General features: G+C 38.7%; 2 protein-coding genes across 2 annotated transcripts; both read right to left on the reverse strand.

Annotated features, from left to right (window-relative positions):
• Positions 1-277: 277 nt before the first annotated feature.
• Positions 278-820, reverse strand: LOC132611870 (uncharacterized). Its single transcript, XM_060326231.1, has one exon. The coding sequence runs from the start codon at positions 818-820 to the stop codon at positions 278-280; it is 543 nt and encodes a 180-aa protein (XP_060182214.1).
• A 14,588-nt stretch (positions 821-15,408) lies between these two features.
• On the reverse strand, positions 15,409-16,122 carry LOC132611871 (uncharacterized). The gene has a single exon (XM_060326233.1). It carries the CDS (start codon positions 16,120-16,122, stop codon positions 15,409-15,411), a length of 714 nt encoding a protein of 237 aa, XP_060182216.1.
• Positions 16,123-19,675: the final 3,553 nt, after the last annotated feature.

Genomic DNA, 19,675 nt, shown 5'->3' on the forward strand with positions numbered 1-19,675 from the left:
ACTATGTTATTACACTTCTACCCTTAATGAAGTAAGGGCCTTGTTTGGTTGTCTCCCTTGAACTTGAAATCCGAAAATGCTAGCTTTTAAGTAATAGCCTTCTTGCAAGCGTAGCCATTTTCATTCTCTTTCTCCAATCCGTCTTTCCATGCAATCTTGCACACTTGGGATCTCCGAAATAGGACCAAGGCATGCTCACGAGTGCTCATCTTCATGTATACTCCTTGTGATCTTTGGAGCTCCTCACCTTGCTACCACATAGGTGACCTTGGGGCAACTAGGATTGCATTATTACCCCTTTGATTGCAGCTAGAATTTCCACATTAGTCATATCTCTGATCAGGTCAAACTTCTGTTGGTAAGAAAGACAAGGTCCTCTTCTAATAGTTTCTGAATTTAGGCATGGCATTTCTTCAGCAGCAGTACCCATATGCTTAGTGAAGAAAGATATGAATTCAGTCTCAACCAGTACAGGGTCAGTAATTTTTGAGCCATTGTCAGCATACACAGAAGTTATGGTGTTTCTACTTGCCCTTATCTTGCATTGGGCATGAAAGTACTTGCTATTAGAATCCCTACTAGTGATCCAGTTAGACTTGGATTTCTGTCTAAGGGCTAATTCTTCAATATTTCTCCATTTTGCAATCTCCAACAAAGTGGCTTTTTCTTGGTCTATGAGAGATTGATCCATAGGTTGAACCCTCAAAGATGCTTGAGTGATCTCCAGTTTTTGACTAGCCTGTTGGAGTTTTTGACTATATGAGGCTAGGTAGTTGTTTAACACCTTCAAATTCTTCAACTTCTTCCACAGGTTATACATCTTGGTTCATCTAACATTTTGGGCCCAAACAATTGCAAGTATACAGAAAAATCTTGGTGGTTCATGACAGTGCTAAATAGCTTGAATGGCTTAGGGTGTGTGTGAACCTGAGGATAATACTGTATCAATATTGGTGAATGATCTGACATACCACTGTTGATGAAGTCAACTTCCACATGGCCATAAGATTGGAGCCATTGGGAGCTGCCAAAAGCCCAATCAATTTTAGAATACACCCTGCTGGTAGCCTATTAGTTGTCACTGAAGGTGAAATGCCATCCCTTGAACTTCAATGGGGTCAGTTGTAAATTATCAAAACAATCTCTAAAATCCTGAGTTTCAGTAGGCAATACAGGAGAGCCTAGTCTGTTTTTTGAAGAAAGCATGGTGTTGAAATCTCCACTGATGAGCCAAGCTCCTTGAATGCTACTCCCAATCTGATTGAGATATGTCCATAGGGATTGTCTTTGCTGTGCTTCATTCTTAGCATATACAACTGTTAAGAATGCAGTGAAGTTTGTGTTACTCTCCTCCTTACAGTGAATTTGCTGCTGAGTATTTGACAAAACTTGTAACTGTATAGTTTGTTTCCACAAGCGCCAAATTTTTCCATTGTAAGCCATGGGATAGTTGCAACAATAGTTCCAGCCCTTGGATACTTTGGTAAGAATGCCATTAGCTTTAGGTTCCTTTGTTCTTGTTTCTAAACATCCAATGATATCTATCTTGTCCTTTTACATAAAGATCTTCAACTCCTTCTGCTTTAGGGGTTGATTTAAGCCCCTTACATTCCAAGTAGTGATAATCATTGGGGGGGGGGGGGGGGGGGGTGGATAAGCCCCAGATCCTTCTCATGAGGTTTAGAAGAGCTAGGCTTAGCTCCATTCCCATCTAACACATCAAATCTATTAGCAGTCTATACCCCTAAATCTTGATTTGAACACCACAGGTTTGGCAACTGTGATTGAGCAGAGTTTTGTTTAGGTTTCCTTGCTCTCCTATTTCTTCTGCATCATTCCAACAAGCCTCAATAATATGACCAAATTTCATACAACTAGTACAAAATTTGGTTTCCAATTATATTCAACAACTTGATGGATGTGGCCTTGTGGTGTGAGTAGTTCAATAGACCATGCAAATGTTGGGACACATCCACATCCACAAGGATCCGAGCATAAGTGATTTTATGCATGTTTGTTGTGAATTTATCAGTGGACATTGGTCTACCCAGTGCACTAGCAACCTTACTTAGTGCTTCACTAGACCAATATCCCACTGGTAACCCCAGAAATACCACCCATAGAGGAATTGTGGTTATGCAATCAGGTTTAAAGCCGAAGTCAAAATCTCATTGTTGAATAATGAAGGGTTTATTATGGAAGGTGTAGGGGCCAACATCCTTCACTTTTTCACAGTCTTCGACAGAGGCAAATCAGATGATATAATACCCATTGTCATGAACCAGAATTTAGGGCTTTGCAACAAAGCTCCAAGTACTAGTAACATAGGCCTCCATATAAGGTGTATCTCCCACAATATACCCAAATAAAGCAGATTTCATATACTCCTCTTGGGGTTTTAGGTCATCCTCAACAATACTAACATAGACTTTTCCATTTTTAGTTGTTGGAGAAATATAAGTGAGCGGCTTACCCTTTTGTGCCGATAGATTCCATGAAATCATTAATCTCTGGTGGTGTGGGTTGCTCGTCTGATCGCCGGAATTCTGCTCCTTCTTCTACTCCTTCTGCTCCTTCTTCTTCTCTTCCTCCTTCTCTTTCACCTCTTTCTTTTTCTTCTTCTTCTTCTCCATATCCTTCTTCTCCTTCTCGTTCTTCTCCTTCTCCTTGTCCTCTTTCTCTTTCTTCTTCTTCTTCTTCTTCTTCTTCTTCTTCTTCTTCTTCTTCTGATACAAATTTACTTACCTTTCAAGTAATAATCGATGCTTCCAAAAGGTAAGTGTAAAATTTCGTACATCAGTTGAAACTTTTTCCCTGCTAAAAAATATTCTCGTTGGAAGTCTTGAATTTTTGATGTTAAATGACATGTTAGAAAATATATTTAATTTTAACACATAATTTTATCACCCCAAGTGCAAGCACCTTGCACACAGCGCATGCACCCGACACACAGTGACTAAGAAGAATAATGGCTTAGTGGTTACTTATTAGGGTAGGATATACACTCCCTTTACTTCTGAAGCTGATCAGTTCATCTGACCCTTGTGTTGCACGCCATTTCTATCGTAAACGATATACTTTATCCCATGAATTTCAGACTTTAAGATAAATCCTCCCCCAACATGAAGAAAAAGTGTTGTGGACTAAATAAGTTCTTTGTCGATTCTCTTGAACTCAATTCCAGTGGATGAAGGTCAGATCTTGATGCACGTTCCATGTTATTTTGTGCTATAAGATCATGTTATAACTTTTATAAAATGTTATATTGCAGTTACAATACGAATAATTCGTGAGCCAACAAAACTTTATAGCCTGTTTGTCCAAGCTTCTAAAATCAACTTATTTTGAAAAGTGTTTTTTCAAAAGTGATTGTAAAAACAAAGTACTTTCGTCGAAAATCAGTTTGTGTTTGGCCAATTAATTTAAAAAGCACTTTTGAGCAACAACTTGTTTTTGGCCTAACTTTTAAAAAGTGCTAGCCTAACTTTTAAAAAGTGCTTCTAAGTATATATTTTTCTCAAAAGTGTTTTTCAAAAAAGTGCTTTTGGGCAGAAGCTAATTTTTAAGTTTCTGAAAAACTACTTCTGCTACTCCCCAAGCACTTATTTTCTCCTAAAAGCTTGGCTAATCACCTCAGTTTTTAAAAATAAGCACTTATTGAGAAAAAAAACAAGTACTTCCGGAGAAAAGTAAGCATGGCCAAACAGGCTATTAATCTTGATCCATTTTATATATGCAACATAACCATTGATCATTAGGATTTTACAACTCCCAAAATATGATCTGAAATTCTAGTTGGAGTTCTGAATTTTCAAGCACTTTAAGAAAATACTTAATTCTTCCAAATTCAAATTGTCCTGATAAATTTATTATCAAATTATCTAGATTTATTTGATAGTATTTTACCATATTGTATTAACAAGTCCCATTATGAATCTATATATACATTTCAATGCTCCTCTTCTATCTTCATAATTAGATATTCATTCATATATTTTTGCTCCCGAAGAAAGTGTTTTCGTTGTGTGTGTACCAAACATGATTGCTTTTTTTTTTAAATAGAAATTTCGATGAAAGTGAGAGAAAAGTGAAAAAAAAAGAACAAAAAAAACTGGTTTGTTTTAAAAAAGAACAAGATTTGTCTATATATAGTCAAACCTCTCTATAACAACTAAGTTTTTTTTACCGATTTTTTATGTTATATTTTATTTCTCTACAATAATATTTTACCTATAACAAGAACAATCAACTTTATAACAGTACGCTCTTTGTAAAATTACCCCCATATAACAGCTATCTTATTTTTTTGATAATATAATAATTAACAATCTTTATGAAAAATATAATATCTATGATTACTAATAATAAGGGTAGAGATTTTGACCAAATATTTAATGTGATACTATAATATACTATATTTATGACAGAATATTAGATATGAATACATATTTGTAATCCAAAAATGTCAATGTCTTCATCAATTAAAGCGTTATATGACCACTAAGAGGTTGGAATGTACGAAACAAGCTACAATTATAAATTTCTTCCATCAATCTTGAAAGAATCTAATATTTAAGTAAATTTAAAATATGACATGTTAGAAAATATATTTAATTTTAAAACATAATTTTAATCACCACAAGCGCACGCACCTTTCACACAGCGCACGTACCCGACACACAGTGACTAATGTTGCTTCCAAAAGCACACGCAAGTATACGCAGTCGTACAAATAATATAGAATTTAAAGTCCAGATATCGTACCCACAGAGACTTAGATGTTATATTGTTCAACTAATTCAAATTCTATCACAATTATTCAAGAGAGTAAAAATCAAGGTGTTTTTGTTGTAACTAAATTATTGGTTTAAAGCAAAATTAATATAATAACACTTTGTGATTTAGATGACTGGATCTAAGACTGTAAGGTTTATCAGATGAGAAATAGTTCCAGTGTCATGGCTTTTGAAAATCCATTCTATTCTTCTAACAATTCTACCTATCTTATTCCCTGGGTTACTAGTTGACGGGTAAACTATAACTTTATGAGTATATTCGAAATTGCTCACAAGCCTGTAGATGCTACTCTAACGCCTATATTCATATGGTCGCCAGAAAATAACACGAACGCATTTACTTCTCAGTATTCAACTAAGCAAGGCTGAAGGGCCTATTCCTATCTTCATTAGCGAAATGATTATATCGAACAAGATCTATCTTATTATGTATGAAAATTCCCTATCCCTAGTTCAATTCACACACTACAGATAGTGTCTAATTAGTGATCAAGTAATTAAACAGTTAAGCGCAAGAATAAATAAGCAACACAAAAGTCAGAAATATAGTCAAACCAACTATCATGTCTTTGCCACAACCCTAGAATAAAGAAGTTTAGTTGCTCATGATTCGAGATGAGACAGAAGATTTCATGAGTAAACTAGGGTTCTATGGAGAAAATAAAGTAAAAACGACAAGAGAAGGGAGACGACGACTTACAAGTCTTGAAAATATCCCAGCACGTTGTTCCTAACATTCAAAGCGGCTATTTATAGTCTAGGGTTAAAACTAAAATAAGTAGACCTAATTCTGATCAAAACGGGAAAAACTGGACGACACCCGCGTTGCTCCGGCATCGCGGGTCCAACGCAGGTGCTGTCTGAAATTTATAAATGCAAAAGTTCAGAGAGTGTGTCAAGGCGTGATGTATCAGCGATGTGGGCTCAAAGCTGGTCTGCCCCATCCGCGACGCAAGCTCAACGCATGTAGTCCTTCAGTGGCCCGAAATATTTCTAAATATCGTGCGATCTTCTCGTCACCTCGTGCAAGTGAAAGTCCCTCCAAGGTTCAACTAAAATTTCTCGATTTTCCATCATTTGTCGTCGTTGTACCTGAACACATAAAACATACCAACTAAAACTTGAATACAACAATTCCACTATGAATAACTCGATTAAAGTGCTAAGAATTAGAGGTGAAGTGACGCTAAACATAGATATTTGTGCAAATATCACCACCCCCACTTAGACTTTGCTGGCCCTTGAGTAAACACTTATCAATACCAACCTACCATAGTTTCACAACCTTGCCATTTCAACAGGTCTGCTCAGGCTTCGCCTAATACGGCTATTTTAAAATGCCTCAAGAACCAAACATCGAGCTCATTCTTATGAAAGCCATGCTAAAGATCAAAATTTTCAGTTTTCAATACCAACAAACGACCTTCTAAAAAAAAAAAAACACTTCACTTCCAAGAACGCATGACCCAAAGACACCACTCAAAACAATAAAACTATGATACTTAACCAAGAATCCAACATCTCACCAATCTATTGTCAACTATGTGCCCTCACCGAAAGGGAGTTGTCCATATCACACAAGAATCAAATAAGTTTATTTCAATGGACACAAAATCAACAAGATGCTCACTCTCACAAAGAATATCACATGCCAAATATGACGACCCATAAGCTTGCCCGTAGTGTAATCACGTCACTAATTTAAGTGTATTAAACCTAGAATCAAGTAGGACTTAAGGGGTTGTAACGTAGGCTAAGGGACAGGTAGGAAATATGTGGATAATAGTGACTATCCTCCCTAAGCACTTTAATACATACAACACTCATCATTTTTTTTTCAAACTTCTTCACCAACCCCTAACACATACTAACCAAAACCAAATTTTCTCCCAAATCACGCCCATTTGTTTATTTACATTTAAGCACCACGTTTATGACACCACAAGTTATAAGGGAACTTTTATTTGACAAAATCAACCTTTGTTTCCCAGTTTTTTCGGTTCAAACTATTATTTTCTTTTCTTTTCCCAACTAACAAGCAAAATTTCCTTTACTTTAGGTGCCCCAATAGGCTTCACTAGCTTTCAACCAACACACCCTCCCTTTTTCTATCACATCCTAACTCCAATTTTAACAATTCATCATTAAAGTTGTCAAGGAGTACGCTGGATCAAAAATTGGCTATAGAATGAAAAGGCTACGGCTTATCAGCTGTTTGCTAAGAAAAAGGCTAAAGGCCCAACGGGCCTGACTAGGGTAATATGTATGGGTCGGTAAGGCAAGTTAGAATTTAGGCTAACAAAGAAATGCCTCTATCACGTCCTAACTCAAAATACACTTCATTTCGCTTTACGAACAAACGGAGCAAGTTCTAGCCATCTATACAAGGCATGGATCATACAACGATTTCTTACACACACATGGCACATAATCAACACAAGAAAGATCCATATTGTCCCTCGAATCAAGCAACACATATCAATCATGCCGAATGGGTTATATATGAGTCAAACAGAGCAAAAATTAAGTATTTCGAGAAAGGTTATATATTCTCACGACATGCTTTCAATTCAAAATCAAGAATTTCTCATATTGCCAATATTTCACCTAACCCGAGCACCTAGCATTTGAATGGTCTTTTCCTATGAACTAATTTTTTCTCCATACGGTCGTCATCTATCCACCATCAGGAAAAGCCTCTTCTATGATCAAAGAAACAGAAAACAAACTAGCTAGATACTTTATGCCACTATCGAGGGTCTAATAAACTAAAAAGCAAAATCTTTTTAATTTTTTCAAGGTTTTTTCATTTTTGTTTCCAGAAGTAATAAAGCTAGAAATTTTAATCCTAAAATGTATATCAAAATCCAAAAAGAAAAAATAAAAAAAATCCTAAGGCTTGTGCATCCTATCTTGAGACGCACCTCCCACCCCACACTTAATTTCATGCAGTTCCCTCAATGCATATTAAAAAAAAAGCAGAGTAAGGCAAGAGATACTCTATGAGTCCCACTAGGGCCTAGTCATCATCGCCATCGGCGACTTAGTCAACATCCTCCATCTATTCCTCATCTTGTCCTTCCTCCTCCCTTTCATTAGCACTCTATGCTTGTGACTCTTCTTCATCCCCAGCTTTGATAACAACCTCAATGTAATCAACCGAGTTAGCATCCTCATCCGCAGGTAAGCGAACCTCATCACCCAGGAACGCTGGAGAGTGCACGGTGTGCGGGGCTTGAACAAAAACACTCAAAAAGTATAACTAAAAATTCTCACCAGCAATCCATGCCATCTTGTGCAGTTGAGACAATAAGACAGATTGGGCTGATCTCTCCTCGGCATGGAGTAAGATGGTGCATAGGATTCTACTCTAATGCTTTGAAATTGGAGATGTCTATCGTATCATCGGGTGCCGTAAGGACTCAATCATAAGGCCATGCCAAAGAGGCTTCAAACTGCAACACATAAGAAGTAAGTGTATTGCCGAAGCGTAATCGCTTGGCCTTTCCCTCATGAACCTTTTTCGTTTCCTGCATCATCCAACATCCAATATTCACAGGCTGCCCTATCATGAGAAAGTATACGAGGCGCACTCTGTCCTTCCCTACCTTAGAATAGTGCTCAAGTGGCATGATTCGATAATTCAACAGCCTTAACCATAACTACTCGAGCATCAAACCTCTTGGTTGAAGTTACCCACGCTCAGACTCTTATGCTTATGGGCTTTTGTTTCATACCAAGCCCATGTGGCCTTTGAATCAGGCCCACAAAGTGTTTCCCTAATGGCTTTAGTCTGGCTGGTGGGTGAATTCTTTCAAAGGTTCAATTGGGTAAACCGAGACTCCCTGATGGTCAACAACAAGGTTGCCATCAGGGGTACCCACTATACTCTCAAATAAATGGATGGTGGCCAAACATCGCCCCCTTCTTCAATCGTAGCCTGAAAAGAATGTTGGCATACAACTCTAGCACTAGATCAATATTTGCTGGTCCCGGCATCTCAAAGATCGAAACCTACCGCATCTCTATGATCCTATTGTAAACATTCTTAAACTTGCGCTGCAGGAGGGTTGAGTTTATTTCCCGCTCATGGACATACCCCACCGAGAGGTTGAATGGCTCGTACCACTACTCCTCTACTACACTCTCAAGATCCGGTGCAGGCCTCGAAGATGGAGCCCGAGGAATAGGGGTTTTTGGCTGCTTACCCCTCGACAATGATTTAATAGTCTTTGTTTTGCTTTCGAGAGGTCTGATCTTCCCCTTTTTGTGCCATGTGAGGAGGATGTGGTAGGGGTATTTCCCTTTTATTTGTTGTTAACCATTGTAACTACAAAAATGAAGCATTCCAAATCATAAGTAGCAATTCAATATCAAGGAGGGGCGTGAAATGACCCCACACTTATTTCAAACTATATTCTAAAGTTTGGAGTACTTTGACTTTCAAAACATCGGATATTATCATGGTTTTGTCATTCTTTTAAGCTCATCTAGGGTTGAACCGACCCCACACTTACTTCAAACTAAGTTACGAAATTAGAAACAAAGAAGTTAACTAGTCTACTCTATGAGAAAAGAAAAAAAAAAACAAGAAAACTCATGTTTTAGGACTTGGGTTGGTGGTTCTCAAATTTTCCATAATCCAATTTTTCTTCAAAATTTTTGAATTTATGGTACGAGTTGATGCCCAAGGGTTCATATAGGTTTTTAATCCATTGATACTAAAGACTTCATAATTTCTACAAAAAACTTAGTTTAAGACTTTTATCGAATGCATTGTGGGCATAGAATCTTCCATTTAGTTTTGACAACAATGGGGGTTGTAAAACCCTCCTTTTTCAATGGGGAATCATCATCATAGCCCTAATAAAAAAAAAACAAACAACACCAATCCCAATCCCAAATTCACCCAAACCCATAACCCTAGGTTTTGCGACTTCTATAATTCAAGAATAATTGAACAGAGGGGAGAGCGAAAGGACTTACCTTTGATGTTAGGAGATGATTAGCACAAGTTCTTGAGTTTGGATTGGGGTTTTAAGGGAGTTAAGTTTTTTGATTTTTAGAGAGAAATATGGGAAAGGAGGGTTTTAAAAGTGAAGAGGGAAAGAGGGGTCCGGTCCTCTTTTAATTTTATATTTTTTTTATTTTGAACAGACCCCCACCTGCATTGGCAAAGTGTTGCGGGTCTATCACGAGTGTTCCAACTCTCTGAACTTTTGTACATCCTCGCGCTGCATACGCGTTGCGGGTGAAACGCCAGTGTACCACCTCTCTGAACTTTTACCTTACTCGCGCTGCACCCGCGTCGTGGATTCAACGCCTCTAGCAAACCTGGAGCAATTTTTTTCATCCTTCCACTTATTTTGTGCTCCCGCTCCTTTCCTTGTCCTGTAACTTGAACAAACGTGACAATATATACATGAAAAGTTGGGTTGCCTCCCAACAAGTGCCGTGGAATGATATCCTTTTGTATTTTTCTACTTTTCTCATTTTTTTTTCTTGATGCTAATAGTACAAACACGGGTTGCCTCATAAGGAGCGCTTGATTTAACATCGCGGCACAACACAGGCTACTTCAAGCCTCTTCAAGTTCCACGGATGTCTTTTTTGGGTCGAGGACCTCTGCGAAATAGTGCTTCACTAGCTGTCCGTTCACTAAGAAAGGCTTCTCCGTATCTAGTGGTTTCAGCTCAACCGCTCCATGCGCGGTCACACGAACTACTTCAAATGGCCCAAACCACTTACTCTTCAGCTTTCCACCAAACACCTTGAGCCTCGAGTTATACAACAGTACTAATTGTATGGACTCAAACTCATGAGGTAAATATGTTTGTCGTGCATCCTCTGCGCCCGTTCCTTATAAAGCTTTGCGTTCTCATATGCATGAAAATGGAATTCATCAAGCTCATGTTGCTGCAACAACTGCTTTTCACCTGCTGCTTCCATATCTAAGTTCAACTTCTTTACTGCCCAGTATGCCCTATGTTCAATCTCGCCAGGGAGATGGCATGCCTTACCAAAAACTAACCTATATGGAGAGGTTCCAATAGGAGTTTTGTAAGCAGTTCGGTGGGTCCAGAGAGCGTCATCAAGCTTTAGTGACCAATCCTTTCGGTTAATACTCACCGTCTTCTCAAGAATTTGCTTGATTTCATGATTGGATATCTCCACTTGACCACTGGTCTGAGGGTGATAAGCAGTGGCCACCTTGTGTTTCACCCCATACTTAGCCAACAATTTGTCGAATAACCTGTTGCAAAAGTGCGTACCTTGATCACTGATGATGGCCCTCGGGGTTCTGAAACATATGAAGATGTTCCTTTTTAAGAATCTAGCCACCACATTTGCACCATTGGTTGGGAGTGGAGTGGCTTCCACCCACTTTGACACATAATCAACTGTAACAAGAATATCGTTGTTCCCTTTTGACGAAACGAAGGGCCCCATGAAGTCTACTCCACAACAATTAAACACCTCAATCTCCAATATACTATTTTCATGACGCTTCGAGATGTTCCTCGTTCTTTGATAATTATCACACTCTCTCACGAAAGCATGAGCATTTTTAAACAGTGTCAGCCAATAGAAACCTGACTGAAGTTCCTTAGCTGCTATGTTGTCGCCGCTATGATGGCCACCATAAGGTGATGAAGAACAGTTGCACTTCCTTTGCTGGAACACATCTCCTCACCAACTGATCTGGGCCAATTCCGTAGAGATACTACTCATCCCAAATATAAAATCTACTATCGTGCAAGAGCCGCTTCTTTCTTTCATGATTAGCTTCAGGAGGATAAACCTCACTTTCTAGAAAATTCACCATGTCTGTATACCATGGTAGTTCGGTTGACTAAAGAGCAAAAATTTACTCATCTGGGAAGGTCTCCTTAATCACCCCATCCTCATCAATATGCTCACGATCCTCAGGCCTTGATAAGTGATTTTCTACTTGGTTCTCTGTGCCCGTTCGATCAATAATCTCAATGTCAAACTCTTGTAGCAGGAACACCCAGCGAATGAGTCTGGGCTTTGCATTTTTCTTTACAAACAAATAGCGAACAACAGTGTGATCAGTGTACACTATCACCTTCATCCCCACCAAGTAGGATCGGTATTTGTCAAAGGCGTAGACCACCGCCAATAACTCCTTTTCTGTAACTGTACAGTTCATCTGGGCTGCATCAAGTGTCTTGCTGGTATAATAAATAGGATGAAATATCTTGTCCCTTTTCAGACAGAGAACAGCTCCCACATCAAAATCATTCGCATCACACATAACCACGAATGGCAGAGTCCAATCTCGTGCGATGATAATAGGTGCAGTCACTATTCTCACTTTGAGCTCATCAAAGGCCTTCAGACATGCTTCATTGAACACGAACTTCATATCTTTTTCTAGCAGCTTACACATTGGGTTTGCGATCTTGGAGAAGTCCTTGATAAATCTCCTATAGAAGCCTGCATGTCCAAGAAAAATGCTGACCCCTCTAACAGATATAGGAGGTGGGAGTTTCTCAATCGCCTTTATTTTAGCCTTTTCAACTTAAATTGCCTTGCTTGACAACTTATATCCGAGAACAATGCCCTCTCAAACCATAAAGTGACATTTTTCCAGTTAAGTACCAGATTCGTTTCTTACATTGAGCCAACACTGCATCAAGATGCCCTAAGAAATCATCAAAAGAATCCCCAAAGACCAAGAAGTCATCCATGATTACTTCCACATATTTTTCCACCATATCGATGAAAATAGCCATACATCTCTAGAACGTGCCTGGAGTATTACATAATCCAAAGGGTACTCTTTGGAATGTGAAAGTGCCATAAGATAAAGTAAAAGTGGTCTTTTCTTGATAGTCGAGTGCTATCATAATCTGATTGTAGCCCGAAGAGCCACCCAAGAAGTAATAATAATCATTCTCGGCCAATTGATACAAGATTTGATCCATGAAAGGCAAAGGAAAGTGATCTTTTCTGGTAGCAGTGTTCAACTTCTGGTAGTCAATTCAAATAAGCCAATAAGTGGCCGTTCTCTGAGGTACAAGCTCATCCTTCTTGTTCTTCACAACTGTCATGCCCCCTTGTTTCGGGGCACATTGAACAGGGCTCACCCACTTGTTGTCTGAAATGGGGTAAATAATGTAGGCATCAAGCCACTTAATCACTTCCTTCTTCACCACTTCTTTCGTGATTGGGTTCAACCTTCTCTGATTTTCAACACTGGGCTTGGTATCTTCCTCCAATAATATCTTGTGGATGGAAAATGAGCTGCTGATCCCTCGAATGTCAGCTATAGTCCATCTGAGAGCTCGGATCCTATCACTTAATACTCGCAACACATGTTCAACCTACACATCAGTAAAAAAGGCAGAGAGGATTACGGGCAATGTGTTACCACTGCCCAAGAAAGCATACTGTAAGTGAGAAGGTAAAGGTTTTAGCTCAAGAGTCAGAGCCTCCTCAATGGAGGGTTTTGGTTTCTTCCAAGATTCCGATCTCTTCAAGTCTTCAAACAGCTTATTTTCTTGCACACAGGCACAAGAAGTTTCAAGAATATGAAGACACTCCTCGACTGCCCCATATGTCATTAAATCCTCACCATAAACCTGTAACGACCCGTTTGATAGTTATGCATGCATTGACCATTTTACCCTTGCTAGTACTTTCCCGATGTTAGGAATGAGTGGACCTTCATAATTTGGGGTGTGTTTTATGACTTATAAGTGATCTTGTGATGTGTTTTTAACTAGGTTTTTTGTTGACTTGTGTTCATAGAGCCTTAGAATGATTTTGAGAGACTAAGTGTAAAAAAGTGGTACAATTTCGTGCTCACTGCCTTAAATTCACAGCGGAAGGATTTTTGCTGCCACAGTATCGTTGCAGTGAGGAGGGGTCCTGCTCAGCGAAGGGAGGATTCTTTGAGGGCCCGCTGCAGCGGTCCTCAGTAAGTCAGAAACTTGATTTAAATATCTAATTTTGACCCCACTCCTCACATAATCCCAAAAATAGTTCCCAAGAGCATAGAGGCGACTTTATAAGGCTAGGGCACTATTCTCCATCAAAGGTAGGCCTTAATCACTAGCTTTCTTCGTGTAATGTTCTTGTTCGATTCTTGTTTCAATCAAAGGACCTTTAATGGGAATTGAAGGCTAGAACACAAATACCGAGAAAACCCTAGAATATTAATGGGTATTGTTTATTGTTGTTTAATGTTCTTTAATTATCTAAAAGTAGAGATTATCACTTCATAGCAGGAGAATTGGATATTCAATGATGGGAATTGGTTGTTGAGACCTAGGTTTCCAATAAAATTAGGAACTTTGGCTAAAACCAAATTTGTAGGGTTGAGATGATTCGAGAACCCATTAATTGATTCAATATGATGCTTGAGACCAACATTAGGATAGTTATGATCGTAAAGATAATTAACCCATTTGATTAAGGGTAGAATTGGTAGGGTTGTAATCCCTAAATTGTTATTGTTAAGTTGATGATCCTTTACTTACTTAGAATTGTAATTCTAGATTTTGAACATTCCGATGTGGTGAGCAAAGAAAAAGCTATTGCGGAGTGATTGCATTGTTCCAGTTCGGCTTCGAGGTAGGTTATGGTTTACTTGAGTTAGACTTTGATTAGTTGATTGTATATGTCGTAGAATCTATGGGAAAAAGCATGTCTAGGACTTCGGGTATGGAGTTTGGGTGATTGTTGTTAGTTGTATGATTAAATTGTGTGAAGTGTTTCTCCATTGTTAAGGTTGATAAACTTGAATTGTATTCTTGAGACCGTTGCAAGAAAGGTGTTCATAAATACCCTTCAGAGACTGATTGAGATAACTTTATATTATATTATCATTGAGCAAATTAATTGTGGGTCTTATTGCGACTTGTGTTATTTTGTTATACTTCATTGGTGTTGACTTGTTACGCGTTCTTGAGTCATTCTTTGTGATTTGATTATGAGACGTTGTTGATGATGATTGAGATGGAACATATACATCTCTTAAGGCACATTTGACAGGGGGTGACGATGTAGCGTAGCGTGAGCTCGTGGTCCGAGGTTCTTTCTGGAACGAGTGGTACATGGACACCATGGGTCCCCTGTAGGTCATGGCTATTTGGGAAAAAACTTACCATTTAGCATGTGTGTACATATGACAGAGTTGGAACTTTATTGTTTACTTTACTTCTTTTGGTTTGAGCAATGGTGTTTCATTGTTGATAATTGGTGAATTATTCTGAAAGTGGATTATTTCAGGATTTTTTTGTGATACATGTTTGTTGTGCCTGTCTGCCTATTTCATTTATTTTATGTATGTATGCATGATACTAATCTTAGTCGGTCTATGATACCTACCAGTGCGTGTTGTTTGTACTGACCTACACTTGCTGCATTTTTTTTGTGAGTGTAGATTTTGAGCTAAAGACGTCTTCCAGAGCTCGCATCTAGTTGAGGTTATTCGTTTCCAACATCAGAGGGTGAGCTCCTATCCACGCCATGCCACCTAAAGATCTTTCTTTATTCCAGATGTCTATTTTCATCCCAGACATTATGTTTATTTTCAGACAGTGTCATGGACATCTTCCCATCTCTGACTCGAATAACTGTATCAACAGTAGGTAAGATTCATGAAATCAACTGGCAGAATGAATGGACCCAATTTAACAAGAACATCTTCAATTATGCCATCGGGATATGCTAGAGATCTATCCGATAATGGTAAATTGATTGTTGTTGGCCTTGGCTCACCCAGCCTTAACGTTCGGAACACAGAGGTGGGCATCAGATTAATACTAGCACCCAAATCACACAATGCTGGCCCAACCTCAACGTTACCAATGGTGATTGAAATAGTGAAATTGCCTGGATCTTTCAGCTTTGAAGGAATCTTGCTTCTTACTTTAGAGCTGCACTCCTCAATAAGTGCAACCGTTTCAAACTCTGTCAAACGCCTCTTATTTGCAACAACATCCTTGATGTACTTAGCATATTTTATAACTTCTTGCAAAAGCTCCATCAACGGAATATAGATGTGTACCTGTTTCTGAATCTCAAGAAATTTCTTACAAGTCAAATCTGCCTTCTGCTTCTGAAGTCTTTGTGGAAACGGTAGTGGTACGGTCGGTGGTTGTTCAGCAACTTTCTGCTCTATTTCAGTTCTCTTGGCGGGAACAAGTTCAACATCTGCTCTTTTGTTCAGAACAAGTTCAGAACTTGGCACCTCCCCAAGTTCTCTACCATTCCTCAAAGTGACTGCCTTACATGGCTCTGTAGGATTCTTTGGCAGAGCACCCTGAGGGCTGACATTCTGAGTTATCGCCATTTTCCCCTCTTGATGTTCAAGCTTATGAATAGATTTCTACATCTCGTTCACAACCTTCTGATTCTGCTACTGAACTACTTGCTGTTGAGCCAGAAACTGCTTCATCATGTCCTCCACAGAATTATCGCTCTGTTGAGCCTGAGGATTTTGATAATTATTCTGCTTGTAGTAATCCTGCTTACCATAGTGATTATTGTAGTTGTTTTTGAAATTATTTCCTTGGTTTCCACCGCCATGATTTTGCTGCCCCATGTAGTAGACTGATTCTGGATTAGCAGGATTCGAAGGACAATTGGCGAACATATGATTTTTTCCACAATCATCATAATATGGCTGTACCTGATTTACCTGCTGCACTTGATTCTCGAATGGATCATTTTTCAACCTGTTAGCAGCATGAAACAGTTGACCAAGGTCTGCTCGAATAGTAGTAACATCATGTACTTATAGTACACTCGCAACTTTTTGTGCAATTCCTGAACAACTTGGCTCTGAATCTTCTTGAGTACCTTCACACATTACTTTTAGACATTAGGCTCCATCTCCTCATATATTTTAGACAAGATCTGGCCCTGAGCTGAAGCATTCAATAAATACCTTGAATCATGCCTTAGCCCTTCCACAAAATAGTGCCCAATGATCTCTTTCGGTTGTGTGTAGACGGTCTCGCAGATACCCTTTGTACCTCTCCCATGCTTTTGGTAGAGATTAAGAATCTTTCTGAGTGAAGTTAGCAATTTTCCCTCTCAGCTCCTTCGTTTTCCTGGATGAAAAGATTTTTTCGTTGAATTTGCTCGATAGTATCTACCATAGAGTAATAGAGCCAACAGGAAGATTCTGCAACCAATCCTTTGCTTCTCCAATAAATGAGAATGGAAACAAGGCCAACTTCATATAATTGTCAGAGACATCTCGATATTGAAATTTTTTGCCCAATTCCACAAATGTCATCAAGTAATTATGTGGGTCTTCATAAGGCTTACCCATATACTCGCATGTATTCTGCACTAACCGCACTGTTCCTTCTTTTAGCTCAAAGTTTCCATTGATATCAGGCTTGACAATAGCCATAGCAGCATTTGCTAGACTGGGTCTTGCAAAAGTCGAGACTGAAACTCGGTCTTGTTATGCCATCTCAACAACTCTTTCAGCAACTCGGGAAACATCCCTGTTCTTGACTTCAATATTGTCAACCAATTCAAGATTACACTCGTTGTTAACCAGATTTTTCTGCTTGTGTAATGTCCGTTCAATTTCTGGGTCAAAGTCAGCTAATATTTTTCCTTGACTTCGAGTGTTTGGCATAAACGAGAGAATGCACCTGAGGAGCATGAGTCAAGCAAAGAACCAGAGTAAAAACATGAATAGAAATTAAAAATTCAAACCAGAAAAACAATAATTTTTCTAAGTCCCTGGCAACGGCGCCAAAAACTTGTTGCTCCCTAACGCACACGCAAGTATACACGGTCATACAAGTAATATAGGATTTAAAGTTAAGATATCGTACCACAGAGACTTGGATGTTATACTGTTCAACTAATTCAAATTCTATCATATCTATTCAAGAGAGTAGAAATCAATGTGTTTTTGTTGTAACTAAATTATTGGTTTAAAGCAAAATTAATAAAAGAACAATTTGTGATTTAGATGACTGGGACTAAGATTGTAAGGTTTATCATATGAGAAAGAGCTCCAGGGTTATGGCTTTCGACAATCCAGTTAAGTCTTCTGACAATTCTACCTATCTTATTTCCCGGGTTACTAGTTGACGGGTTAATTATAACTTTATGAGTATCTTCGGAATTTCTTGCAAGCCTGTAGATGCTACTTCAACGCTTATATTCCTATGGTGCCAGAAAAAACAAGAATGCATTTACTTCTCTGTATTCAACTAAGCAAGGCTACAGGTTATATTCCTATCCTCATTAGCAAAATGATTATATAGAACAAGCTCTATTTATTCTTATTACGTATGCAAATTCCCTATCCCAAGTTCAATCCACGATCAAGTAAATAAACAATTAACAACAACAATAAATAAGCAACTCAAAATACGGAAATTTAATAATAGAAATTATCGTCAAACCAACTATCATATCTTCGCCACAACCCTAGAGTAAAGAAGTTTAGCTACTCATGATTCGAGATAAGACAGAAGAATTCATGAGTAAACTTAGGTTCTATGGAGAAAATAAAGAAAAAACGACAAGATATGGGAGACGACGACATACAAGTCTTCAAAATATCCCAGTACGTCAATCCTAAAATTCGAAACATCTTTTTATAGTCTAGGGTTAAAATTAAATGTCACGCCCCGAACCATGGCCTGGATGTAACACGCCACCCAGTGCCTTGTGCAAGTGACCGAGCGAACCACATGGCTTGCTGAGTCAACAAGGGACATGACTTGAAGCAGAATATAATTTAAACATGCGTAACTTGTGAAAACATGGAGTTCAATCATCATAAGTCTGAAAATACTATTATATCATGAATGCAGAAATATAATAATGTAGCCAATGAGGCTAATTTAACTAAACATCTGACATGCCATAATTGACTAGTCTATGAAACCTCTGACATGAGTCTGACTGCTAAAATATTTACCTGGACAAGGCCCACGGCATACCTTGACTGCATAACTAACATGAAAATAAAGTAAAGATAACACCCTGAATGGAATGGGGCTCCCCAACAGTTGATACGTAAGTAGTCCTAACGAGCAGATTCGCCGTCCTGTAAATCAATAACTGTATTGTCAAATGGAGGCCCCCGGGCAATAAAAGGGGACGTCAGTACATTTGAATTGTACTGGTATGTAAAGAAACTGAATGAAGTAGATATGGCACAGGAAATAATAAGAACTGAAACTGAAACTGTATCTGACATTAATATATCTATAACATGAGTAAAACATTTCAAGTGAGAGAGCCTTAGTATAACCATCATGTAACCACCACGTGGGCACGTGGTATCAGATCTCTACCGATCCCTTGATGTTGTTCATGGTGTACACTCACCTTAAACTGTTAGTCCCCTCAAGGTGAGATATAATGATTATGATTACTCCATAATGTAATCGGGGGTTGACGACCTTACGTCACCCCGACAAGGCCATAGTTGCTTTCAAGTTCTAATGAATGTTTTAATGATAAATGTATGATGATGCTAAGTTTATGATAAGGTTACGATAAGCTTATGATAAGGTCATAATATGTCTATGAGATGTATGATAATGATAAGTCTATGGTGAGCACATGATGATATGATTCCACCGTGCTGAAATGGCCGGGCATGTCACCGCGAAGGCGGGATGCATACGATTCCACCGTACCTAAATGGCCGGGCATGTCACCGCTAAGGTGGGATGCTTATGATTACACCGAGCCTAGAGGGCCGGGCATGACACCACTAGTGGGCGGCATATGATGGTTACCCGGACGCGGGTTAACGAAGATGATATATATGATATGATGATGTATGCGCTATGATGATACATGTACTACGGTTTTATATGATATATGTATGAAATGTGTCCACCCTTAAAAGTTAC

Source organism: Lycium barbarum, chromosome 9 (genome assembly GCF_019175385.1).
Source record: "Lycium barbarum isolate Lr01 chromosome 9, ASM1917538v2, whole genome shotgun sequence".
NCBI lineage: Eukaryota > Viridiplantae > Streptophyta > Magnoliopsida > Solanales > Solanaceae > Lycium > Lycium barbarum.

What these genes read in the sequence shown, in the direction of transcription:
- LOC132611870 (XM_060326231.1), bottom strand. Translation starts at nt 820, where the DNA reads ATGTATAACCTGTGGAAGAAGTTGAAGAATTTGAAGGTGTTAAACAAC.
- LOC132611871 (XM_060326233.1), bottom strand. Translation starts at nt 16,122, where the DNA reads ATGGCGATAACTCAGAATGTCAGCCCTCAGGGTGCTCTGCCAAAGAAT.